Below are 27064 nucleotides of genomic sequence, written 5' to 3'. Positions count from 1 at the left end.
TGTCACGGACGAACAACCATTTAATTCTCTGTTCCTTTCCTGGATTTCACTTCAAATGTATCGGTTGTTGTCGCAATTGGCTCCTTTGAAGGATCCTGCGCCTTTGTCCTTTGCTGAAATGTGCTCACTTCTGTCTGTCTATTTTCAAAAGCAAACGCATGTGGTAGCCTCTTGTGTTGCCTTTTATCGTTGTCAAAAACAACCGATCAATCCTATCGCGCTTGGGCTGCTGAACTTCACGGCCTCAGTCGAAAGTGTCAATTTGTTACTGACGTTCACAAAGAGTCCTATGCCGATTCCATGGTACGGGATGCTATTATCCGGTCGGCGCCCGACAAAGACGTTCGGCAACGTGCCCTTCAGTTGGCAAATCCAACTCTAGATGAAGTTCTCTCCATTGCGCAGTCTTTTGAAATTTCTCGCGCTGCTGGGGCGCAAATAGAGGCATGGGGTGATGTCGGGGAAATACAACCTCTGTGCGCTGTTGACGACGCGTGCGGTGCGTCCCCGCCGGCCGACGTGGCCGCAGTGCGCTCCCACGCGCAGCCTCGGCCTAACCGTAAACAACCCACTAAGAAACTGCAGCAAAACCCCCGGCAACTTCCTTCATGTCCGTGGTGTTTTACGAAACATTCACGCGAGGATTGTCCCCAACGTTGGGCTGTGTGTCACAATTGCAAAAAGAAAGGTCATGTGTCTTCCGTTTTCAAATCCGACCGCATACATGATGTTCATGAACATGATGCTGATTCTGATTCTGTGTTGTCTGTCAACTGCACTTCTTCCCTTTCAGGGAAGTTATTCCTCACTGTCCAAATCCTTGGTCGAGATGTTCGCATGCAGGTGGATACCGGTTCTGCTGCCACTATGATTAATTCTCAGACGTATCTTCAGTTGGGTTCTCCACTCCTGTCACCTGTCACTCGGCAATTACGGACGTACAATAAACAGAAGATTTCTCTCTTGGGACAGTTTCATGCTGAGGTATCTTACAAATCCATCGTTCACACTGTTCCCATATTTGTGGTCGACCAGAGGAACGCAGAAAATCTTTTAGGTTTCGATGCCTTTCGCGTTTTTGGGTTTTCCATAGATGACTCTGTCAATATTGTCTCTGATGCTATTCCTTATGCTCAACTGGATTCCTTGTCGACGACGTTTTCGTCCCTTTTTTCTCCTGGGTTAGGCCGTGCAAACGACTTTGAAACTCATATCATGCTCAAACCCACTGCTCGGCCTAAGTTTTTTCGGGCTCGGCCCATTCCTGTGGCCCTTCGTGATCGGGTAAAACGGGAGTTGGATCGTCTCACTACTTCAGTGGTCTTGCTTCCTGTCACTTCCAGTGAGTGGTCCCCTCTCCTGTCGTTGTCGTTGCCAAGCCAAATGGTGATATTCGTCTCTGTGGCGATTTCAAAGTCACTGTAAATGCTCAATGCCTCATCGACACTTACCCTATGCCCCGTCCTGAAGAACTGTTCACTAAACTTGCTGGAGGCCAGTATTTTTCTAAAATTGACCTGTCAGAAGCTTATCATCAACTTCCTCTCGACGCTGCTTCCCGGCAGTTTCTGGTCCTTAACACGCCTTTCGGCCTCTATCAATACCAACGCTTGCCATTCGGGGTTGCTAGCGCCCCTGCTCTCTTTCAGCGATTCTTGGAGCAATTATTGATCCCAGTCCCTGGGTGTATCAATTACATGGACGACATTGTTGTCACTGGCTCCACCACTGAAGAACATCTTCAAAATCTCCGCACACTTTTTCATGTCTTACAGACTGCCAGTCTTAAGTGTAATCTTCAGATATCACAATTTTTTCAGGCATCTATCACGTACTTGGGGTTTCAACTCTCTCGGGATAGTATCCGTCTGCTTCAGCAAACTGTCACTGCGATCGATGCCCTTCCTCGCCCTACATCTGTTAAAGAACTGCAGGCCTTCTTGGGGAAAATAGCATACTATCACAAGTTTTTACCGTCTGCGGCTTTGGTGGCTCAGCCGTTGCATCGCCTGCTGCATAAAAACGTGCCTTTTCACTGGTCCACGTCATGCAATGCGGCTTTCCAGAAATTGAAGACTATGCTGAAACAGGCCCCATGCCTGGCTACTTATCGACCTGGCCAACATCTTGTTCTTGCCACAGACGCCTCTCAATACGGGGTCGGTGCAGTCCTTGCGCACCGTTTTTCTGACGGTTCGGAACAACCCATTGCTTCTGCCTCCAAAACGCTCACGAATGCTCAACAAAAGTATTCTCAAATTGAAAAAGAAGCTTTGGCCATTATTTATGCTCTTCATAAGTTTGGTGTTTTTCTCTATGGCTCAAAATTTCATCTTGTTACGGATCACAAACCACTTGTTTCCTTGTTTCATCCATCAACATCACTTCCCGACAAGGCTGCACACCGCCTCCAGCAGTGGGCTCTTTATTTGTCTCGTTTCAATTATGAGATTCATTTCCGGCCAACGGCTCAACATGCAAATGCTGAAGCTCTGTCTCGCCTTCCCATGGGTCCTGATCAGGCATTCAATAGGGACGAACTTTTGTGTTTCCACCTGGGTGTTGCCGAACAGCGGGTTGTGGACGGGTTCCCCATCACTGAGGACAGGCTGGCGGCTGCTACGGGTTCTGACCCTACCCTCTCCCGGGTTTTACACTGTATTCAGAAGGGTTGGCCAGATTGCCCGTCCGCTAAGACTTCTGATCCGCTGCGGAACTACTGCGCTTTGCGCTACCGCCTCACAGCTAGGGATGGTGTTATCCTCCTTTCCACTGACGATGCTTCGCCGCGTGTCGTGGTACCTGCGTCTTTGCGTGCTTCGGTCTTGCGCCTCCTTCACCAAGAGCACTGGGGTGTGTCTCGCACAAAATCTCTGGCGCGCCGTCATGTGTACTGGCCTGGCATCGACTCTGAAATAGCACACATGGTCGCTGCCCGCGGCCCTTGTGCATCACAGGCCGCTGCCCCGAAGTCATCTTTGTCACCGTGGCCTTCGCCTGAGAAGCCCTGGGAGCGCATTCATGCTGACTTCGCGGGATCCTTTTTAGGTACTTATTGGCTCCTCGTAATTGATGCCTACTCTAACTTTCCTTTCATTGTCCGTTGCAAGTCGCCTACCACCGCGGCAACCACCAGTGCTCTCGCCCACATTTTTTCCTTGGCAGGCCTCCCCTCTACTCTTGTTACTGATAATGGTCCGCAATTTGCCTCTTCCGAATTTGCGGATTTTTGTGCTCGTCACGGCGTTATGCATGTCATGGCCCCGCCGTTCCATCCACAATCCAACGGTGAGGCTGAACGACTGGTCCACACATTTAAGGCTCAGATGCAGAAACTTCTGACTTCTTCTGCTGCTGATGATGCGCTTCTCCAGTTTCTGGCGTCTTACCGTTTCACCCCCATGGGCGACCACAGCCCGGCTGAGCTCTTACATGGCTGACAGCCCCGCAGGCTACTTCATCTTCTGCGGCCTTCCACCTCACGGCCGCGGGTGCCTTCACTTGGCCAGTTCACTGCCGACCACCTCGTCTGGGTACGGGGATATGGCAGGCAGCCAAAATGGAGCCCGGGCCGCATCTTACGACACCGTGGCAGACGCCTGTAGGAAATCCAGACGGACACGGGTGTTGCAGTGCGTCATTCGGACCAACTTCAGCCTCGTGTGCCGGCAATGCCTGTTCCGAATGCCGCTACACCACCTTTGGCTCTACCTGACACTCGGGATCTTGGCATCTCTCAATACTCACAACGCAGCCCTCTCACCGTCATCGCGATGCCAGCACAAGAACGGACGCCACTAGGAGACATGCCCATGCAGGAACCGGATGACCATCCTCTGTCAGAGCAAATCTACTCGCCTCCTCCTCCAACGGACGCCGACACATCGCCCATGTCTCCTGTCATATCAACTGGACTTGCCGCAACGGACAGATTGGTGCATGGGGCCCCAGCAGATTCGACCCCTGCGTCTCCTGTCATCTCAACCCATTATCATCGGGGACACTTCCGTCCGTACGGGAAGCCTCCTCCTCGAGACTTTACAGCGAGTCAAACAACGCCTGTGGACGTTAGCCATCTCCAGGACACCTCCATCAAGACTAGTGCACCAATTTCAAAGGGGGGGGGGGGGGGGGGGAAGTGTTGTGACTCGCCAATCATTCAAAGCGCTGCCGAGCAATTACGCGCGTCCTCTACGTGCGGCGCTGTCTGCCAGCCATGCAGCAGCTGCGCCACCTAATCGGCCAGCCGAGCAGCGGCCACTAGATTGGGACTCAGTGCTCATTCGAATGCTAACATGAACACATGTCTTGCTTGTTAACTTACTCTGTGACTTATATGTGTTGTGTCGTTCTGAAATATATGTTAAACTTGACGTTATAACAGCCCTCATTTTCCAAATACATGGATTTCACAGTGTCATAGTAAAGAGGGATCTCATAATTGTCAATGTAATATACATATGGTAAAAGCCTGAAGTCAAGACAATATTTTGTCAATAATGAATAAAAATAAGAAATACATTATTAAACTACAGGTTTCAGCTATTAAAACAATTCAAATTTATATTTACAAAAAGGAAATTAGAACAACGTGACATACAAGTTCTTCTTTTGTTTTTTTCCTTTGTTGAAATAGTCCTCCCCAGCTTCCCTTATCTTCATCTTCATCGGTATCTTCAAGAGCATTTTTAAAACTTTCCTTAATGGCTTTCTGCTCCTCAATTAATGTGGGAGACTCAGGTCGTAAGGCCTTTTTACTTTCAGAAGATGAATCCTCCTCTGTAATTAGAGATGGGTACCAATATTACATTATTTCCAAGGCAAATGAAACTAAGAGTAGAGTTACACATATTGAAATAATTGATTTTAAACACAGTTAACCATAGTGAAAAATCCACACTAACCTCACATTCATTAATCAGAGACAGTACTCAGTTCTAGGAAATGCAAACAATCATTTAGCTGGCACCAGAAAAAAGTAACAGGATGAACCCACCATTCTAACAAGTCAATCCTCTTGAGGTTATTTTATCCAGTAACTACCATTCCTGAGTTCCTACACATTTGTTCTGTCCATTGCATTCCTTTATTAGCAGCAATCTTATAAATCAGTTCACATTATCCACATAAAAGTGTCAGAACACATATATGACATTATCTTCTGTAAGAAGGCAATGATATTCACCAATTCCTTGTTGTTTTTGAAACACATATATTCAAGACTGAGACAAGAAATCAGCTCAGTATTTATCAACTGCCAGCAGAAAAAGCAGCCATCTAGGATAACCACTGTGTCAAATTACTACCCTTACTCTGTCTAAAGAATAAATACATTAACACATTTTCAGTATACAACATAGACTGTAATTAGTTCCAGGAAATTGCAGAATAAAAACTGAACATCAGTTATGAATTACCCCAATGATTACTGAAGTGTGATATGACATTTTTATGAAATGACATGTCCCACTCCCAGGCTTCCGTGGTGACAGAAGATGTTTGTGACATTCCGTAGTAAGTGTTGGGACATCCCACTGTGAATTGAATCAATATGACAGATAGCAGAGTCTTGAACCCATCACATTAACAAGGCAGGATAGCAAGTAAGCATCTCTACCTTCTGTGTTTTTCACTTAACACAAATTTTTTAACACGAACTCCTGATTTTTTTGGTCCCTTCGAATTAGTGTTAACTAAGTTTTACTGTATTTCCATATGGCTTCAGGGCTCCATTTCTTGTGTGTGATCTGTAAGACTCTAACATTTGACATCAGTATCTTTCTTTAATAAGATTTTTTTCAGTTGCCTTTTCTTGATGTTTGCTGAGGTGGACCAGCTAGTCTGTTTTATCCAGCTGTCTTCCAGAAATCTTCACAGGACTTCTTCTCCTTGTGTGCAGGTGGATGCTGAAAGAGAGCGTTATTTGTCCTCCAAGCTACTCGAATAATGCAAACAACTGAATTTTAAAATTTCTGTATTCACATTTACTTTTACAACAACACAATCTCATATACTAAGTGGGTTGACAGATCATCTTATACATAGGCCTATGTGGTTTGTGCAAAAGCAAGAGAAGAAGTAGTACCTTACATACGCCAACTGAAAAGTCATTTGACACAGTGTCCATTACGGGCATGATCCTTCTTGTTTTTCTCCTTGTCTTTCGAAAACCTTAAAAGTGTCATGTCAAGGAACAACCAGCCTCATACGGCAGGTGGAGACGCTCACTCACCGTCTTTTATTGTACAAGTAATGGGTTCAAACTGTTCTCCTAGCTGCACTTATTGTAATAATATCTTCCACACATTTCTTTATTACTACACATCATGAACATCTTTCGTCATCACACTTCAATATGCTACATGTGAGTGGTTGCCTTCCCCTTATTTTATATACTGATAAGTATACTGTATTAACAATAAACTATCACTATATTGCTTAATGCTATTAACACATTAAGCACCAGTGTCCTATTTTGAGGACAGAGCACATACACTCCTGGAAATGGAAAAAAGAACACATTGACACCGGTGTGTCAGACCCACCATACTTGCTCCGGACACTGCGAGAGGGCTGTACAAGCAATGATCACACGCACGGCACAGCGGACACACCAGGAACCGCGGTGTTGGCCGTCGAATGGCGCTAGCTGCGCAGCATTTGTGCACCGCCGCCGTCAGTGTCAGCCAGTTTGCCGTGGCATACGGAGCTCCATCGCAGTCTTTAACACTGGTAGCATGCCGCGACAGTGTGGACGTGAACCGTATGTGCAGTTGACGGACTTTGAGCAAGGGCATATAGTGGGCATGCGGGAGGCCGGGTGGACGTACCGCCGAATTGCTCAACACGTGGGGCGTGAGGTCTCCACAGTACATCGATGTTGTCGCCAGTGGTCGGCGGAAGGTGCACGTGCCCGTCGACCTGGGACCGGACCGCAGCGACGCACGGATGCACGCCAAGACCGTAGGATCCTACGCAGTGCCGTAGGGGACCGCACCGCCACTTCCCAGCAAATTAGGGACACTGTTGCTCCTGGGGTATCGGCGAGGACCATTCGCAACCGTCTCCATGAAGCTGGGCTACGGTCCCGCACACCGTTAGGCCGTCTTCCGCTCACGCCCCAACATCGTGCAGCCCGCCTCCAGTGGTGTCGCGACAGGCGTGAATGGAGGGACGAATGGAGACGTGTCTTCTTCAGCGATGAGAGTCGCTTCTGCCTTGGTGCCAATGATGGTCGTATGCGTGTTTGGCGCCGTGCAGGTGAGCGCCACAATCAGGACTGCATACGACCGAGGCACACAGGGCCAACACCCGGCATCATGGTGTGGGGAGCGATCTCCTACACTGGCCGTACACCACTGGTGATCGTCGAGGGGACACTGAATAGTGCACGGTACATCCAAACCGTCATCGAACCCATCGTTCTACCATTCCTAGACCGGCAAGGGAACTTGCTGTTCCAACAGGACAATGCACGTCCGCATGTATCCCGTGCCACCCAACGTGCTCTAGAAGGTGTAAGTCAACTACCCTGGCCAGCAAGATCTCCGGATCTGTCCCCCATTGAGCATGTTTGGGACTGGATGAAGCGTCGTCTCACGCGGTCTGCACGTCCAGCACGAACGCTGGTCCAACTGAGGCGCCAGGTGGAAATGGCATGGCAAGCCGTTCCACAGGACTACGTCCAGCATCTCTACGATCGTCTCCATGGGAGAATAGCAGCCTGCATTGCTGCGAAAGGTGGATATACACTGTACTAGTGCCGACATTGTGCATGCTCTGTTGCCTGTGTCTATGTGCCTGTGGTTTTGTCAGTGTGATCATGTGATGTATCTGACCCCAGGAATGTGTCAATCAAGTATCCCCTTCCTGGGACAATGAATTCACGGTGTTCTTATTTCAATTTCCAGGAGTGTATTTATTTATAAATACACAATAAATTATTAATTTGCAACTATTACTGTTCTACTTCATTTGTTGATGCTTTTTATAACAACTGTATGCTTAAAGGAAATTAAAAGCAATAAATCCTACCATTAATTGATTATTCAATACTAAGGCACACTTTTCGTTCTTACAGGTATTTACTTTATCGACAACTTAGTAATATTTGAAATATGTAGCAAAGATCTTTTTGTGATTATTTATAGTCAACAATGTGTCTTTTAAACTACTTGCATTGTTAGCTCAACTGGAGTTATATTCATTGCTTTCCATTGTTATAACATTTGGTGTACTCGAAATAGGACACTGGGACTTGGTGTTATCATTTCAGTTATTTGTATGAATATGTTACCCATTAGTAAATAATACAGTTCCAGATGGACAGAGGTATTTACACATTCCCTTTTCTGTACTTTGTGCTAATGTATTATTCTTTCATTTCACTTTATTTTATTACATTTTATTTCATTTCATTTTATATAGATTACAATGGCCTTCAGACGAGATAGATACCTCACTAACAAAGAAATAATAAACAGTGGCGCATTCTATAATGCGGTGTCAGATGATCAAGACCATATTGATATCACAGTATGTCCTCCTGAAGTAGACTGTATGACCGACGAAGAAGAAGGTCCAGACTATGTTACTGGAACCGTGGAAGTCTCAGATGTGCCAGGGGCTATTGAATTACATTATGTTGCATCAGAGAATAACGAAGAAACTGTATGTAAAACTTCACTGCCAAGTACATGCCAAGTTTTCAGAAGTAAATTGAAGAAGAGACGTCTTACTGTGAGAAAAGCAATTGGAGAAAGACACCTCCAGTTTATACAAATCTGTCTCAAACTAGTGAACATGACATCAGCACAAAGAGAGAGGAATTGAAGGAACAACTTTCTTCCTAGACTCCGAAGGATATATTTGAAGAACTGATGAACGAAAACATATACGAGTTCATAGTGAAAGAAACTGTGAGATATGCAGTAAATATGAAGAATATGCAGGATTTTATCCTCACAGTTGAAGAAGTGAAGGTCTTTGTCAGATTTCTTCTTTTTGCTGGCTACCATAAGCTCCCTGCTGAGAAGCTATACTGGTCTGAAGATGAAGATGTTGGCATACCAATTATAAAGACAGCTATGTCAAGGAATAAATATCAGAAGTTGAAAACATTGCTTCTTTTTCAAGATAATGACTTAGTCAATGAAAACAAACACGATTGCAGATTCAAAATTAGACCTCTCTTGAAAATGATAAATGAATATTTTCAAAAATTTGGAATATTGGAGGAAAATTCGTCCATTGATGAAATGATAGTCAAATGCTATGGATGAAGTGGGCTGAAACAGTTTATCCGAGGCAAGCCTATTAGATTTGGCTATAAGTTGTGGTCTCTTTGTGGAGCAAGTGGCTACTGTTTCAAATTTGATTTATACTGTGGAAAGGATCCAGAAGATACTGCAAAGGATGACCTACTATTGGGATCAAGAGCAGTCCTAAACATGCTGGACTGCATTGAAAAACCCGAGAATCATTGTGTGTACTTTGACAATTTCTTCACTAGTAGAGATCTGATTCATCTGAGAAATTTGGGTTTTCGAGAAACTGGGATTGTCAGAGAGAATCGAGTTGGTGACTGTCCACTACTGAGCATCAACGAACTGAAAAAGACAGTTCGAGGAAACTATGACTACCAGTTCGACAGGAATGGTGAAGTCTTATTTGTTCGATGGCACGACAACAGATGTGTTACAATTGGTACAAATTTTGACGAAGTTGAACCTTTGGGAGCAGCTACGTGGTACAGTAGACAAACAAGTAAGAAGACACAAGTGCAACAACCTGCGTTTTGAAGTCATATAATGCGTACATGGGAGGTGTTGACCACCATGACTGGTTAGTTGGAATATATGCAATGGTAATTAGAGGGAAAAATGGTACTGGGTCCTATTTACACGTATGCTGGAAATGGCCCTTGTAAATGCCTGGCTCTTCTACAGAATAGTACATGGGAAAAATGCACTGGATTTATTGGATTTCAGACGTGCTGTTACAGTTACATACCTGAAATTGGACACTGGAAGACTGAATATTGGACGTCCAATGGAATACCCATCAAGTCAGTTGAGAGTGATACCAGACATCAGGTTTGATGGAATTGGTCATATGATGGACAAAAGAAGCACGCAAAGATGATGTGTAATAGCTAAATGCAATGGGAAACCAAAAACATTGTGTTGTTAAATGCTGTGTAATACTGTGTGTGAAGTGTTTTGTACCATTTCACTAGAAATAAATAGTTAAGACTTGAATACAGTTTAGTATGCTATACGATACTGTTAGACCCCAGCGTCCTATTTTGAGGATGGCCATTATATCAGCATGTATAAATATTCTTTGGCTACTTTTGTACTTATTGTGGTTCATACACTATGTACATTAAAATTAAGGAATAAAAAATTCAATTTAAAAAAAAATTAATTTGGGACTTAATGGGTTAATGCTTACGCCAACTAAATTTAATCAAGTAAGTTAGGTAGAATTTTGCTGTTTCCTTTAAAAAAGAAACTGTGGTTACCTCAGTTGTACTAGATTGCTTATATATGTGTGTTACTTGTATCTTAAAACAAAAATAGCAGTTTTCAAAGGTAATACTGACCCACATCTGCAAATACTGGGTCCTATTTAATTTCCGTTCATTTGTCATGCAGCTGTACAATGAACACTTGCTATGCAGCATCAATAATACTGCATTCAGTTCAGACTCGTGTGTGTGTGTGTGTGTGTGTGTGTGTGTGTGTGTGTGTCAGGGATGTGGCAAGTTCAAATGCTGAACTACGAAAGAGCATATGGAACCTGATGTAAAAACAACTGATGAGGTATGATCCTTTTGGGCACATTAAAATAGTGTTCCAGTCAGACTCTAAATTTTAATCTTCAAGCAGTTTCTTATCTGGGAAACTTAGCTATAAAGTGAATGATTAATTCTACAGGTGAGGAAGCAATTTATTTCTTCACGTGTAGGCTGTGCACAAAAGGTCTCAAAGCTCAACAGTGCAAAACAGGGCACTGTGATGATTTAAACTGGTGGCTTTAAATGTAATATGAGGGGCAGTCAAATGAAAATGAGGTAGATGGGAAAAATTAAGTAGACTACTTATTATTTAAAAAGTAATCAACATAACTGTTAACACTGAAGCAAACTGACGGCCATGAAAGTCTTTCTTCAGGGCTCCAAAAATATGGAAATCACACAGGGAGAGATCGAGATTATATGGAGGATGGGCAAGTCTACATGTCAACAAGGCCATTTCGACTACGCTGAGAAGCCCTTACAGACCATCCATACAGTCCTGATCTCCCCCCATGTGATTTGCATATTTTTGGGGTCCTAAAAAAATACATTCATGGCCTTTAATTTGCTTTGGACTAAGAAATGCATGCCTGAGCATGAACATGGTACCACAGGCAACTGCACACATTTTACCATGAGGGCATTGAGTGTCTTGTCTTAAAGTGGAAAAAAAGTAGTAATAGTTACAGGTTACTTTTGAAATAAACAGTTTAATTACTTTTTTTTTCTTTTACATCTGTCTCATTTTCATTTGACTGCCTATTATAATTTTTGAGTGGAAATTCAATAAATATTATTTTAAATGGTAAAACCAATTACAGTTACTCAAAAATCATACCATCATCACTCAGTTTCCCTCCTTTCTCAGTTATAATCTTTCTCTCATAATCTCTGAGAAACAATGGCTTCTCTTCCTTTTCTTTTTTAGTTGTAATTGAATTGAGCTCGCTGGAGATAACTTCATTATTAAAAAAATTGATGTTTGGGTCATAAATCCGAGGGTCCTTCTTTTTCAAACATGACAGTGTTTTAAAAAAGCTTTTTTCAATTTCTTTTGTTAACTGCTCTGCATTTTCATCTTCTTCTTCTGAAGAACTTGAGCTGTCTTCTGCATCATCATCACCATATCGATCCTTTACTGAAAATAAAAATAATAGTATAGGGTTTACTGTCTCACTGGTGACAATGTCATTACAGGTGGAATAGAAACTTGGTGTTGCAGAGGATGTGGAAGGAAATAATGTTCTCTTCAAAGGTACTATCCTGGCACCTGGCTTAGGAAATACAGGGTACGGAAAACTTAAATATGTATAGCCAGATCCAAATTGCATTTTGCTCATTTTGAATGTGCCTCCACTGTCTCTATAGCAGAACGTCAACAGGAAAATAAAAATATAGAATGTGCAAACAGAAACATTAAATTGCCTTGTTAAAACTTCCACGAAAATACAAAATAATCTGAAATATTTATAATCATTGATCTTATTAACTTTTCTTGTTGCGAACTATTTTGGGAAAAAGTATAAAAGTCACAATGATTTGTTCTATATCACAGGATTTTTTTCTGTATGTCTGAAGGACAAAGATAATTATTTGTTTCAGTAAATGAATTTTATTTTGACAATAGAAGACAAATTATTAATGCAGAAGACATATAGGTGACAATGAAAAGTAAAGTCAATTGACATGGTCCACACAATTACAATTTATCATGCAAATGATTCATGGAACATGAAACTAACTAACTGAAATGGTCAAAATAGACAGCATGTGGTAAAAGAAACTGGCTTATCTAAGATTTATGAATAGTTAACCAGACTGACTTTTACTTAGAACTTACTAAAAACTGCATCTTGACTGTGGCTTACATCTATAACTTGACTTAAGCAAATGATGTCCTCAAAGATAGTTTTCTTCATGCTTCCTAACTCAAATATAATCTGCATTACTTATTTAACAGTACAAAATATAATTCTGTATATACAGACCTACTACTTTCATAATGAAGATTGAAAAATCAACAACACAAGGAAAAGACAGATTGCTGTCTACCATAAAGTTGACACACTGAGTTGCAGACAGGCAGAGTGAAATTAGCTTTTGGCCAAAGCTTTCTTCAGAAAGGGAAACATACACACATTCATTCACACAAGCAACTACACCTCACACACACGACTGGCATCTTTAGCAGCTCAGATTGGAATGCAACTGTGTCGTAGAGCAGAAGCAGCAATGTGCAGGGGCAGGAAAGGGATAGCGGGATGTGGGGGGGGGGGGGGGGGGGGGGGGGGCACTGTTGGCGCAGCTTGCAGGGACTAGCCTGCCTCCTGCAAGTGCAGTGTCAGGAGGCTGTGGAAGAGGGAAGAGGGAGGGAGGGGAGGGGGGAGAGTGAAAAAGGAGAGGAGCAAGGAAGGGAAAAGACAAGCAGGTAAGTTGGCAGAGGACGGTGCACACAGAGGGACTGGGGGTGAGAACAGGGAGGTGGTGAATAATGGGGATGGGGGGGGGGGGTTAAGAGTTTGGGTATAGTGGTTTACTGCAGGCTGAGGCTGGGATAATTTCAAGAGCAGAGAATGCATTATAAGAATAATTCCCATCTGAGCAGTTCAGAAAAGCTGGTTGTGGAGGGGGGGGGGGGGGATCCATATGGCTTGGATAGTGAAGCAGCCATTGAAATCAAGCATGCTATGTTCAGCTGCATGGTGTGCCACAGCATGGTCTACTTTGCTCTTGGCCAAAGTTTGTTGGTGGCCGTTCATCCTGGTAAACAAATGGTTGGTAGTCATACCAATATAAAAAGCGGGGCAATGAATGTGGGAGGAGGAGAGCTCCTGAGCACTTACTGCGATGGCTAGGAGCCCATGTGTTGGGTGACAGCAAACTCACTGTGCCCTGACCGCATTAAGCCCAAATGAGGCAACAATCAGTGTACAATGGCAGCAGTCGTGGAAGTCCTGTGCTTCAACTGGGTGATACATTTCTATTTCTTAGGAGGGATGTATGCCTGCAGTGCCTTGTATGTCATAAACCATAAACTATTCAATTCTGCTATGAAGTACAACATATGGCATCATTAGACATCTTCAAGCAGTGCTTTATGAGCAGATAGAAAGCAAAGCATGCAAAGAGCTAGCAGCCAGACTTCAGAACGACATATCAGAAGACCTAAGTTTAAAAAAGTACACTTAAGGCAGAAGTTATAGAAATATGCAGCATAGTTCACACACTGTAATGCATTTATACTTTTATGGTGAATGACATTGAAGAAAATGCTGGGCTATTTGCTGACAGTTAGTCACAATGCTCCACACAGCAGGGAGTGCTCCGCAGCTCAGCAAGGCACTCATGAGCTGGAACAGCCTGACAAGGATATTGTGGAGATTGGGTGGGCAATGGAACACCACTTTAGGCAGAGAGATGGATATGATCTTGGATGCGATGTCCTTCATTTCAGAGCATGTTGACAGACAATCACAGTCCTGGCGAAGGATACGGCTCAACTGTCCAGTCAGGGTGATACTGGATGTCAAAGGGGCCACTTCTTTGTAGCTGGTTCTTGGAGGTGGTGGGAGGATTGGGGATGTGATGGGAAATGGCACAGGAGATCTGTCTCCAAACTAGTTCTGGGGGATAGTGCATGTCTGTGAAGGCCTTGGTACTCTTAAGACCCCCAGAATACTGGGCGAAGCAGTTGAATGCTGGGTGAGGCAGGCTCTATAGGAAGGATTTTTTGGTGTGGAAGGAATGATAGCTTCTGAAATGAAAGTACTGTTGGTAATTGGTGAGTTTAATGTGGACAGAGGTGTGGATGGAGCCACCAGAGAGAAGGGGGTCAACATCAGTGATGGTGACATGCAGGTTGAGGAGCACCAGGTGAAGCAAATGGGAGAGATGCTGAGGTTGTGAAGGAATGGAGGTAAGACGTCTTGGCCCTGATCACCACTGAACCTAAACCAGACCAGGGGATTGGCGTTTTGGAACACTAGGAAGGTTTCCTCTAGACAGCCCATAAACAGGTTGGCACAGGAGGGTATTTTGCAGGTTCCCAAGGCTGCGTCATTGATTTGTTTGTACACCTTCCCTTCAAAGGAGAAAGAGCTTTGAGTTAGGATAAAGTTAGGTGTGTGAGGAATGAGGTAGTGTGTCTGGAGTCTGAAGGATGTTGGGAAAGGTAGTGTGCAACAGTGATAAGAGAATGGGCATGACAAATGTTAGTGTATAGGGAAGTGGCATCAACAGTGACAAGTAGGGGTGGGGATTTTGAAGAGTCAGCGAAGGAAGTGGTTCATATCTTTGATGTGGGAGGCTAGAATACAGACAATTGGTTGGAGGTGTTGGTCAATGAGGGGCAAAATTCTTTCAATGGGTGTCCAGGATTATAGGGCTTGTGGATTTTGGAGAGCATGTAGAAGGTGGGCGTGTAGGATGTCATAGGAGGAAGGAAATGGATTCAAGACAGAGGCTCTGGGAATGGCCTACAGCTTAAACAGGGGTCGGAGGTTATGTTGAACTTCTGGGATGAGATCACTCTGGCAGAGTTTATAGGTGGAGAAGTAAGCCAAAAGCACAGACATTCCGCAAGGTAGTTATTGTGATACAAACCACAGTGATGGAACCCTTGTCTACAGGTAGCATGATTAGATCAGGATTTGTGTTGAGGTTGTGTATGCCTTTTCTTTCTTCTGCTGAAAGGCTGCTGTTCTGAGAAGGGGATCTGGGAAGGATGGTGAGGCCAAGCTGGAGGTAAGGAATTCCTGGAAGTTGACCAGGGGATGGTTAGGTGGGAGCAGGAGATCAGACGGAGGATTACTGTTAGATGGTAGTATGAACTGGTAGAGACAGGGTTCAATGTTGGGATTGGATTGGCTTTGATTGGAAGGATTGGCGGCAACAAAGTGTTTCCACTAAAGGGATCGGGAGAAGGAGAGTAGATTTTTGATAAGTCCAGCATGGTTAAATTTGGTTGTAGGGCTGAAGCTGAAGCTTTTGGATAGGATTGAAACTTCTGTGTGGCTGAGGATTTTAGTAAATAACAGTGTTGCTGGAACGTTTTGCTCTGGAGTTGGTGGGGTGCTGGTGGGGTGTTTTGGGGGGATGTTGCGATTTGAAAAGGTCATCTAGACAGTGTCTGGCTGCTTTGAGGGGTTGGCAAGGAGGAAAACTCTGGGTACAACAAAAAAATCAAAAAATCCCTCCCATCCAGCCTGACCATTCGGGTACAGAATTTATGCAATGACAAAAACTCCCTTGCCCAGTATGCTGTGAATCTCACCAATGCCTTCACATACAGGCACTAACTGCCAGAGCTGCTCTCATGGCATTTCCTCTCACCCCCCCAGGAACCAGCTAGGAGTGGTCCTTCTTCACTCAGTACCACCCCAGACTGGGACAACTGAAACATATCCTTCGTCACAGCCTTCATTACCTATCATCATGCCCTGAAATGAGGGTCATCCTACCCAAGATCATTCCCATCTCCCCCTAAATTGGTGTCCTGTGCCCACCCAACCTCCACAATATCCCAGTCGAGCCCTATGCCAATCGCAATCCCAACCCCTTACCAGAGGAATCATATCCCTGTAGAAGATGCAGGTCAAGACCTGCCCAATCCAGCCCAACAGCACTTCCTATTCTAGTCTTGCCTCAGGCTTATCCTACCCCATCAGAGACCACACCACTGGTGAAAGAAGCCATGCCATATACCAGGTCTCCTGCATTCATTAGATGGCTTTTTATAATGGTAAGACTATCAGCCAGCTATCCACCACAATGAAGGGCCACGGCCAAACTGTGGACAAGAGAAAAGTCGACTACCCTGTGGCACAACATGCATCTCAACATAACAAGCTTGATATCAATGGCCTGCTTCACTACCCAAGCCACCTGGAACTCCCATTGACCACCAGTTTTTCTCAACTGGTCAGATGGGAGTTATCCTTAAAACACACACTCTGCTCCTCAAATTATCTCAGCCTCAAGCTACAGTAACCTCCCTGTTCCCAAACCCTGTAACCAACACTTCCCACCCCGTCTGTCCTATCACCTCCTCCCTATTCTTGTCTCCCACCCTCTGCCAACATACCTGCCCATCTTTCTCCTTCCCTGCTCCTCTCCTTTGTCATTTCTCATTTCCCTTGCCCCTCCCAACACTGTGCCTATTGGCAGTCTAGCCCCTGCACACTATGCCAGACAGTGCTCTTCTCCTCCTCATGCATAGCCTGCTATCCCTTTCCCTTCCCTGTCCCCACCAGACTGCTATTTCTGGTTTATGTGACAGCTGCAATCTGGTCCGAGCTGCTGGACAGCATGTCGTGTGCGTGAGGTGTGTTTGCTTCTTTGAATGGAAGTGTGTGTGTGTGTGTGTGTGTGTGTGTGTGTGTGTGTGTGTGTGTGTGTGTGTGTGTGTGTGTGTGTGTGTGTGTCCTTTCCTAACAAGGACTTTCCCTTATACTGTTGAAGACTGAAATAATCATTTTCAGACCTCCTTTCTAGTGGCTACTACTTAAGATACAGGACATGAAAATTCCAATATTTCTTGGTGAAAATCCAGTCATCATTGCCAAATAAGTACAAATTCTGGTTGACATAGTCCAGAACAATCAGGTGCAAAATTTGTTTTAAAGGACGTAGCCTGCTTCATAAAATATTGCATTACAATATATTATCTATATTGTAAAAAAAAGTCTTTCAATTAATTCATACCAAAAGTGCTGTTTATTTACTGGCTGGCATGTATCAGTGATAAAGTGATACATATGGGAACTACTCATATAGGCCTATTTGAATTAAGGATATGTTTGTGGTGAACAGTTCTATTTATATCACCACACATGGACCTCAGATCTGCATTAACTGATGTCACAACAGTACTTACAGCATAGTGTATTATGGTAAGTTAGTCAGTTTCATGTTCCATGGACCATTTGAATGATAAGTCAAAATGATGTAGCATGAGTAATTTTATATTCACATCATAAATTAATTTGTAAATATGGCTACATGCTGAACATTTATAAAGTTTCTTGTTCCTTAAAAAAAAAAAAAAATACAGATGTAAGTCAGTAATTCCAGCCACCACCTTCACACATTACAGTAATAGAAAGTAGAAGGATCCGTCAAGGATAAACTTTTTCAGTTTGTTTTCAAATTTTATTTTCATATATGGTCAAGGCTCCAATTTTAGCCACTACTGCACTTATGGCCAGTTTGACACTGTTAGAGAATTTTTAAGCTTCTTTTGAATAGCAGTCAATCTTAAAATATTTTATTACAAACATAATGAAACGTGCTATCAGTTAGATATATACGTATTTCTTTGGTTGCTCTTGTTTGGAATCACAATTTTGTGAAAAGTTCTGTGTCGAAGAAGTTGAGTTTCATGGAGTTTTTCTTTCAGCAAGGCATATCTGATTTTCATATTTGACATGTTTAAATAAAACGTCAGTAGAAACTTAATGTGTTGGGAGGTGTGGATAAGTATTATAGTTTTATTTTTTGCGAGTTAAATATGGTACAACCCATGAACATAGCATCAAACTTCTCTGGCCATTAACATATCCATATTTAGTCTTGGTTACCTGCTAGGGCCATCCTTGTGGTCATACATAGGGACGTATATGTGTACGGTCTTAGCCACTTTTAAAATTTTTTTACTAAACATCCATAACACAGCCTTGGTCTGCATTCTAACTAGGCTAATTTTAGTTAAGTAAATTTATTTAAAATATTTCTGGTATTCTTTATATAAAGCTAGACCTGATTAATAGTCTCACCTGAGCATCTCATTAATTTATCTATCCTTGTAACACAGTAAAATATGCAAAATAAATTGTGAAGATGTAACCTTTTTTAACTCAAGGTTTTTGAGTCAACCTCAGAATAAGAGATTTCAGTATTCCCACCAAAGTTAAAAAATGCATTGGAGGCTATTCTTGAGGGAATGAAGGTTGATACTGCAAGCAAGTTGTACAGTGCTCCAAGAATATTGAGAAACAAAATTTCTTGCCTATCTACTGGGCACTGTGGCCAACACACTGTCTTAGGAAACAAAAATTCTGATGGATCAGGTTCTGGACTGGACTTTTCCAACACAGGGTTTCCAGTTACTACAGAAGATCTCATGTATCTATGCAAAAAAACTCATTAAACAGGCAGATTTGTGAAGAGCTAAGAGTGCACTGACAAACATCAACCTGAAAATAAGTGATATCATGGCTTTCTCAACAGACAGAAAGTTTTGTCACAAAAAGGTACCAAATGTTAATGACACTAGAAGTTCTAATACAGTGGAGAAAAAAAGAAATTGGTTGCAGGAAGTATTTGAAACTCTGAATGGTAAGGATATTTTAAACGACCCTAACAGAGTTCTTAATATGGATGAAATCTCTTTCTTCTGGCTCCTGAAGGGGAATTAATTGTAGATTGTTTCTAGGCCAACCAACACAATAGTTTTTACTGATTGTTTTTCTTTTCCACTCAATTGTTGTAACTTTTATTTACTTTATGCATGTTTGTTTTCTTAAATGCTTGTACAAAGAACAAAGCATATTGCAGCAAACTGATTCTACAGTTACTTAAAGCTGCAGTTTTATTATAATAAGCAGCAGCCAAAAGTGGGGAAATGGCATACCACAGCCACAATTAATGCGGCCAAAACTGGGGAAATATGCCATTTTGTATTTTTTTTATTTATTTATTTATATAAAGCTTAGATCATTTGTTCCTACATAATTGTAATGTACAGACTTTTATCTTGAATTGTCCTTAAGACGGGCATATGTGGTGCCTTGAATCTACACTCCTGGAAATTGAAATAAGAACACCGTGAATTCATTGTCCCAGGAAGGGGAAACTTTGTTGACACATTCCTGGGGTCAGATACATCACATGATCACACTGACAGAACCACAGGCACATAGACACAGGCAACAGAGCATGCACAATGTCGGCACTAGTACAGTGTACATCCACCTTTCGCAGCAATGCAGGCTGCTATTCTCCCATGGAGACGATCGTAGAGATGCTGGATGTAGTCCTGTGGAACGGCTTGCCATGCCATTTCCACCTGGCGCCTCAGTTGGACCAGCGTTCGTGCTGGACGTGCAGACCGCGTGAGACGACGCTTCATCCAGTCCCAAACATGCTCAATGGGGGACAGATCCGGAGATCTTGCTGGCCAGGGTAGTTGACTTACACCTTCTAGAGCACGTTGGGTGGCACGGGATACATGCGGACGTGCATTGTCCTGTTGGAACAGCAAGTTCCCTTGCCGGTCTAGGAATGGTAGAACGATGGGTTCGATGACGGTTTGGATGTACCGTGCACTATTCAGTGTCCTCTCGACGATCACCAGTGGTGTACGGCCAGTGTAGGAGATCGCTCCCCACACCATGATGCCGGGTGTTGGCCCTGTGTGCCTCGGTCGTATGCAGTCCTGATTGTGGCGCTCACCTGCACGGTGCCAAACACGCATACGACCATCATTGGCACCAAGGCAGAAGCGACTCTCATCACTGAAGACGACACGTCTCCATTCGTCCCTCCATTCACGCCTGTCGCGACACCACTGGAGGCGGGCTGCACGATGTTGGGGCATGAGCGGAAGACGGCCTAACGGTGTGCGGGACCGTAGCCCAGCTTCATGGAGACGGTTGCGAATGGTCCTCGCCGATACCCCAGGAGCAACAGTGTCCCTAATTTGCTGGGAAGTGGCGGTGCGGTCCCATACGGCACTGCGTAGGATCCTACGGTCTTGGCGTGCATCCGTGCGTCGCTGCGGTCCGGTCCCAGGTTGACGGGCACGTGCACCTTCCGCCGACCACTGGCGACAACATCGATGTACTGTGGAGACCTCACGCCCCACGTGTTGAGCAATTCGGCGGTACGTCCACCCGGCCTCCCGCATGCCCACTATACGCCCTCGCTCAAAGTCCGTCAACTGCACATACGGTTCACGTCCACGCTGTCGCGGCATGCTACCAGTGTTAAAGACTGCGATGGAGCTCCGTATGCCACGGCAAACTGGCTGACACTGACGGCGGCGGTGCACAAATGCTGCGCAGCTAGCGCCATTCGACGGCCAACACCGCGGTTCCTGGTGTGTCCGCTGTGCCGTGCGTGTGATCATTGCTTGTACAGCCCTCTCGCAGTGTCCGGAGCAAGTATGGTGGGTCTGACACACCGGTGTCAATGTGTTCTTTTTTCCATTTGCAGGAGTGTATGTCCATCATGAAGATACTACAGTTAAGAAAAATAAATATGATGCACATATACAAACATAACACAGTAAGGTACAGTACATACAATTGTGATGTCTTCTAACACGGATCTGAGATACATGTAAGTGTGATGACATAAATAGAATTATTCACACCAAACATATCCTAAATACAAATATGTAAGTCATTATCACATGTATCATTTTATCAGTGACTCCTTTATTATCTACATTTCGACACATCTACTCCTAACTAATTTTGTTCTTTGTAACAGGTGGTTTGCAAAAATTGGCAAAGCCCAAAACTAGGCAACCAGTAAAAATGGATGGAAACATTCCACATGGGAAAAATATATCTAAAAACAAAGATGATGTAACTTACCAAACGAAACCTTTGGTATGTTGATAGACACACAAACAAACACAAACACACACACAAAATTCAAGCTTTCGCAACCCAAGGTTGCTTCATCAGGAAAGAGGGAAGGAGAGGGAAAGACAAAAGGATGCGGGTTTTAAGGGAGAGGGTAAGGAGTCATTCCAGTCCCGGGAGCGGAAAGACTTACCTTAGGGGGAAAAAAGGACAGGTACACACACACACACACACACACACACACACACACACACACACACACACACACACACAGATATATATATATATATATACAGACACAAGCAGGCATATGTAAAGGCAAAGAGTTTGGGCAGAGAAGTCAGTCGAGGCGGAAGTACGGAGGCAAAGATGTTGTTGAATGACAGGTGAGGTACGAGCGGCGGCAACTTGAAATTAGCGGAGGTTGAGGCCTGGTGGGTAACGGGAAGAGAGAATATATTAAAGGGCAAGTTCCCATCTCTGGAGTTCTGATAGGTTGGTGTCAGTGGGAAGTATCCAGATAACCCGGACGGTGTAACACTGTGCCAAGATGTGCTGGCTGTGAACCAAGGCATGTTTAGCCACAGGGTGATCCTCATTACCAACAAACACTGTCTGCCTGTGTCCTTTCATGCGAATGGACAGTTTGTTGCTGGTCATTCCCACATAGAAAGCTTCACAGTGTAGGCAGGTCAGTTGGTAAATCACGTGGGTGCTTTCACACGTGGCTCTGCCTTTGATCGTGTACTCCTTCCGGGTTACAGGACTGGAGTAGGTGGTGGTGGGAGGGTGCATGGGACACGTCTTACACTGGGGGCGGTTACAAGGGTAGGAGCCGTATCCCTGCTGGAGAGCCACATTCAGAGTCTGATCCAGTCCCGGAAAGTATCCTGTCACAAGCGGGGCACTTTTGGGGTTCTTCTGTGGAAGGTTCTGGGTTTGAGGGGATGAGGAAGTGGCTCTGGTTATTTGCTTCTGTACCAGGTCTGGACGGTAGTTGCGGGATGCAAAAGCTGTTTTCGGGTTGTTGGTGTAATGGTTCAAGGATTCAGCACTGGAGCAGATTCGTTTGCCATGAAGACCCAGGCTGTAGGGAAGGGACCGTTTGATATGGAATGTGTGGCAGCTGTCATAATGGAGGTGTGGCAGCTGTCATAATGGAGGTACTGTTGCTTGTTGGTGGGTTTGATGTGGACGGATGTGTGAAGCTGGCCATTGGACAGATTGAGGTCAACGTCAAGGAAAGTGGCATAGGGTTTGGAGTAGGACCAGGTGAATCTGGTGGAACCAAAGGAGTTGAGGTTGGAGAGGAAATTCTGGAGTTGTTCTTCACAGTGAGTCCAGATCATGAAGATGTCATCAATAAATAATTTTTCCAAATTTTCCTGAATTATCCCACCCTTTAACGTGTTTTGGCGGCAACACAACCACCTAACCTTTGTGCACATCATTGTTTACCAATCCAAGTTCACCACAGGATCAACATAGCTCAGCTTTAACCAACACTTTTTCGACTTTTTTTACACCAGATCTCCAGTTGCTTTCTAGTTCGCCTTTATCTCTCCCCATATATTTTTATTTTCATTTCAGCCTCATGTTACACTTTTGACCTTCTAATACCATGTCACCCTCGCAACATCCCCACAACGACCCCAGCAAGACAAGGAAAAGTAGTAGGACAGCAGGCACTGCGGGTAAGGAATGAAAGAGGAAACTGCCTGGTAGAATTTTGTACAGGGCATAACTTAATCGTAGTTAACACTTGGTTTAAGAATCATGAAAGATAGTTGTTTACATGGAAGAGGGCTGGAGACACCAGAAAGTCAAAGTGATTATATAATGGGAACACAAAGATTTAGTAACCAGTTTTTAAATTGTAAGACATTTCCAGTGGCAGATGTGGACTCTGACCACAATTTATTGTTTTTGAACTATAGATTAAAACTGAAGAAACTGAAAAAAGGTAGGAATTTAAGGAGATGAGACCTGGATAAACTGAAAGAACCAGAGGTTGTAGAGAGTTTCAGAGGGAGCATTAGGGAATGATTAACAAGAACAGGGGAAAGGAATGCAGCAGAAAAAGATTGGGTAGCTTTGAGAAGTGAAATAGTGGAGCCAGCAGAGGATCAAGTAGGTAAAGTATAAATCCTTGGGTAACACAAGAGATACTGAATTTAATTGATGAAAGAGGAAATATACAAATGCAGTAAATGAAGCAGGTGGAAAGGAAAACAAATGTCGCAAAGATGAGATCAACGGGCTGTGCAAAATGACTAAGCAGGAATGACTAGAGGGCAAAAGTAAGGTTGTACAAGCATAGAAGCATATACCACTAGCAGCAAGATATAGGCCACCTACAGGAAAATTAAAGAGATCTTTGGAGAAAAGAGAACCACTTGCATAATTATCTAGAGCTCAGAAGGGAGAGCAGAAAGATAAAATGAGCATATAGAAGATCCATTCAGGGGTGATGTACTAGAGGCCAATATTGTGGAAAGGAAGAGGACAGAGATGAAGATGAGATGCAAGATATGATACTGTGTGAAGAATTTGACAGAGCACTGAAAGACCTAAGTCGAAAAAAGACCCCGATAATAGACAACATTCCATTAGAACTACTGACAGCCTTGGGAGTCAACCATGGCAAACCTCTTCCACTTGGGGAGCAGGATGTATGAGATAAGTAAAATATGCCCAGACTTCAAGAAGAACATAGTAATTCCAATTCCAAAAAAAGCAGATGCTGACAGGTGTAAAATTTACCGAACTATAAGTTTAATAAGTCATGGTTGCAAAATGCGAACATGAATTCATTACATACGAATGGAAAAACTGGTAGAAGACAAACTCAGGTATTATCGGTCTGGATTCTGTAGAAGTGCAGGAACACATGAGGCAATACTGATCCTACGACTTATCTTAGATGACAGGTTAAGGAAAGGCAAACCTATGTTTCTAGCATTTGTAGACTTTTGACAATGTTGACTGGAATACTATCTTTCAAATTCTGAAGGTGGCAGGGGTAAAATACAGGAAGCGAAAGGCTATTTACAATTTGTACAGAAACCAGATGGCAGTTATATCAGTCGAGGGGTATGAAAGGGAAGCAGTGATTGAGAAGGGAGTGAGACAGGAATGTAGACTGTCACCCAATGTTATTAGGTCTGTATACTGAGCAAGCAGTAATGGAAAAAAAAGAAAAAAAAATGGAGTGGGAATTAAAATCCATGGAGAAGAAATAAAAACTTGGAGGTGTGCCGATGACATCGTAATTTTGTCAGACACAGCAAAGGACCTAGAAGACCAATTGAACAGACTGGACAGTTTCTTGAAAGGAGGCAATAAGATGAACATCAACAAAAGCAAAACGAGAATTATGGAACGTAGTCAAATTAAATCAGGTGATGCTGAGGGAATTGGATTAGGGAGTAAGACACTTAAAGTGGTGGATGAGTTTTTCCATCTGGGAAGCAAAATAACTGAGGATGGTCAAAACTGAGAGGATATAAAATGTAGACTGGTAATGGCAAAGAAAGCATTTCTGAAGAAGAGAAAATTGTTAACTCTGAGAATAGATTTAAGTGTCAGGAAGTCTTTTCTGAAAGTATTTGTGTGCAGTACAGCTATGTATGAAAGTGAAACACGGATGATATATAGTTTAGACCAGAAGAGAATAGAAGCTTTCAAAACATGGTGCTATAGAAGAATGCTGAAAATTAGATGGTTGGATCATGTAGCTAATGAAGAGGTACTGAATAGAATTGGGGAGAAGAGAAATTTGTGGCACAACTTGACTAGAAAAAGCAATCAGTTGGTAGGACACATTCTGAGGCTTCAGGGGATCACCAATTTAGTATTGGAGGGAAGTGTGGAGGGTAAAAATCGTAGGGGGAGACCAAGAGATGAATATACTAAGCACATTCAGAAGGATGTAGGCTGCAGTAGTTACTTGAAGATGAAGAGGCTTGCACAGGATACATTAGTTTGGAGGGGTTCAACAAACCAGTCTTTGGACTGAAGCCCACAAAACAACAACAACACAGTAACCTTCATATTACATGGTAATTATTTTGCTATCAAGCCACATTTGCCAATGAAAAATAAGTGCTAAATTTGACAGAGAGTGAAATTTTACTTGTGCTGTAGATGAATCTTTTAATAGAGTGGCAACAGAATGTAGAGTAGGGTAGCTTAAGTTGTATATTTATTCAGAAAAGTTTTATTACATAACACACAAATCCCTGGACAAGTATTTTGGTACAAGTGTATTATCTACATGTATGCTACCCTACATAATATGAAGACGAATACAGAGGGGTATAAGGTCGATGCCATAGCTTATCAATTTAACAACTTTTTAAAAAATACAGTGTTGGAGTAATATTTTCTGTATTCTAAGATGGCTACATATAGGTCATTTACATGGCTTCTTCCCATGTGTGAGCCAAATAACACCACTATAATAACAATACAGATCCAAGGTTAAAAATTATATGACTGTCACTTTAAAGGTGATGGGTGGTAGTGTTCAGTGTCTATTCATCTTTGTATATGTGTTCATGCCTGATATTAAATGTTCTTTCAATGATATTTACATGTCATGTGTGAGAAAACATTACTGAATTAATAACCTCAGTCTGTTGTGTTTGGTCATCAAATATCTGTACGCACAAACCCAAAGGTTTTACAGCAAAGCAACCTATGAGTTGGCACTGTTCCCTTCAATCCTTCAATCAATGCACGCGCAACTGAGACAATATGAAATATTAACTGACAACACAAAAAGTTTTAACGCTACATTGCGTATGATGACGATCTATGTGACTGCAACGCAGCGACAGAATAACAGTGATTTCCCCCCCCCCCCCCCCCCCCACCACCACCACCACCACCGCGCCATCCACCCAGTAAAAAAATAAAATCTAGTTTCCTTTGTCAATTTTTAAACTGAAATAGCGCAAATGACTATGCAGATTTTAAACGCGATATTGGTTTAGTACCATCTCCAATATGCATCAGTAAGTTATGTGGTCACAACCTAGAATACCTCAGTTGAAAGATAGGTACAGTGCAATTTTGTTACTTTTGTAGTAAAATAAAACACGTAAACTGGAACTTAATGAAACAGCAGTCGAGAAAATACTTATAAAACAATACAATTTTCAAGTTAGCTCACACTTCTGAAGCTCTTCTTTCTCTCTCCATGTGTTATATCGCTCAGCATACGATTTGTTTACGGTTAAAATATTTTCTGGCTCCGAATCACTTCCACACAGCAGCTCCTTCATGGTGAAACGATATACATTGCCCTACATATGTTGTAACACACTCTTCTCACATGTGCACAACAACGCGTGAAATATAAACAACAACATGGTAAATTACTTTCAACCAAAGACAATACGTAACTATCGCAATACTAGCTCGGCCTCCACAGGCATCAGAAACTTGCACAGATTTCTTCCCCCCAATCGACAACAAGAGCACCACCAGTATTGAAAATTATAGTTACTGGCCTGTGGATTCTCACTGTCATGCATGCTGTTATAGCTACTGAACCAGTTTTAATGTTTCTGTTTTTCCGTTTATTAGCCATTTCTGGGCATACAGTCAAATGGGGTAACTTGAAACTGTGGGAGTACTTGAAATGCTTGTGTCATGTCTTTCTTCTAGT

The 27064-nt window shown here is 43.2% G+C and overlaps 1 protein-coding gene across 2 annotated transcripts in view; it reads right to left on the bottom strand.

Annotated features, from left to right (window-relative positions):
- Nucleotides 1-26794, bottom strand: part of LOC126262466 (protein KRI1 homolog) — a 93506-nt gene extending 66712 nt beyond the window's left edge. For both annotated transcript variants that reach the window (XM_049959125.1, XM_049959124.1), the window contains exons 1-3: nucleotides 26567-26794; nucleotides 11640-11939; nucleotides 4601-4779 (exon numbers count right to left, since the gene is read on the bottom strand). In XM_049959125.1, the coding sequence (XP_049815082.1) occupies nucleotides 4601-4779; nucleotides 11640-11939; nucleotides 26567-26678 (591 nt within the window). In that variant the 5' untranslated portion in view covers nucleotides 26679-26794. The remainder of the gene's footprint in view (nucleotides 1-4600; nucleotides 4780-11639; nucleotides 11940-26566) is intronic.
- Nucleotides 26795-27064: the final 270 nt, after the last annotated feature.

The sequence above is a fragment of the Schistocerca nitens genome, chromosome 6, assembly GCF_023898315.1.
Source record: "Schistocerca nitens isolate TAMUIC-IGC-003100 chromosome 6, iqSchNite1.1, whole genome shotgun sequence".
NCBI lineage: Eukaryota > Metazoa > Arthropoda > Insecta > Orthoptera > Acrididae > Schistocerca > Schistocerca nitens.
This window is presented reverse-complemented; position numbering and strand designations above follow the sequence as displayed.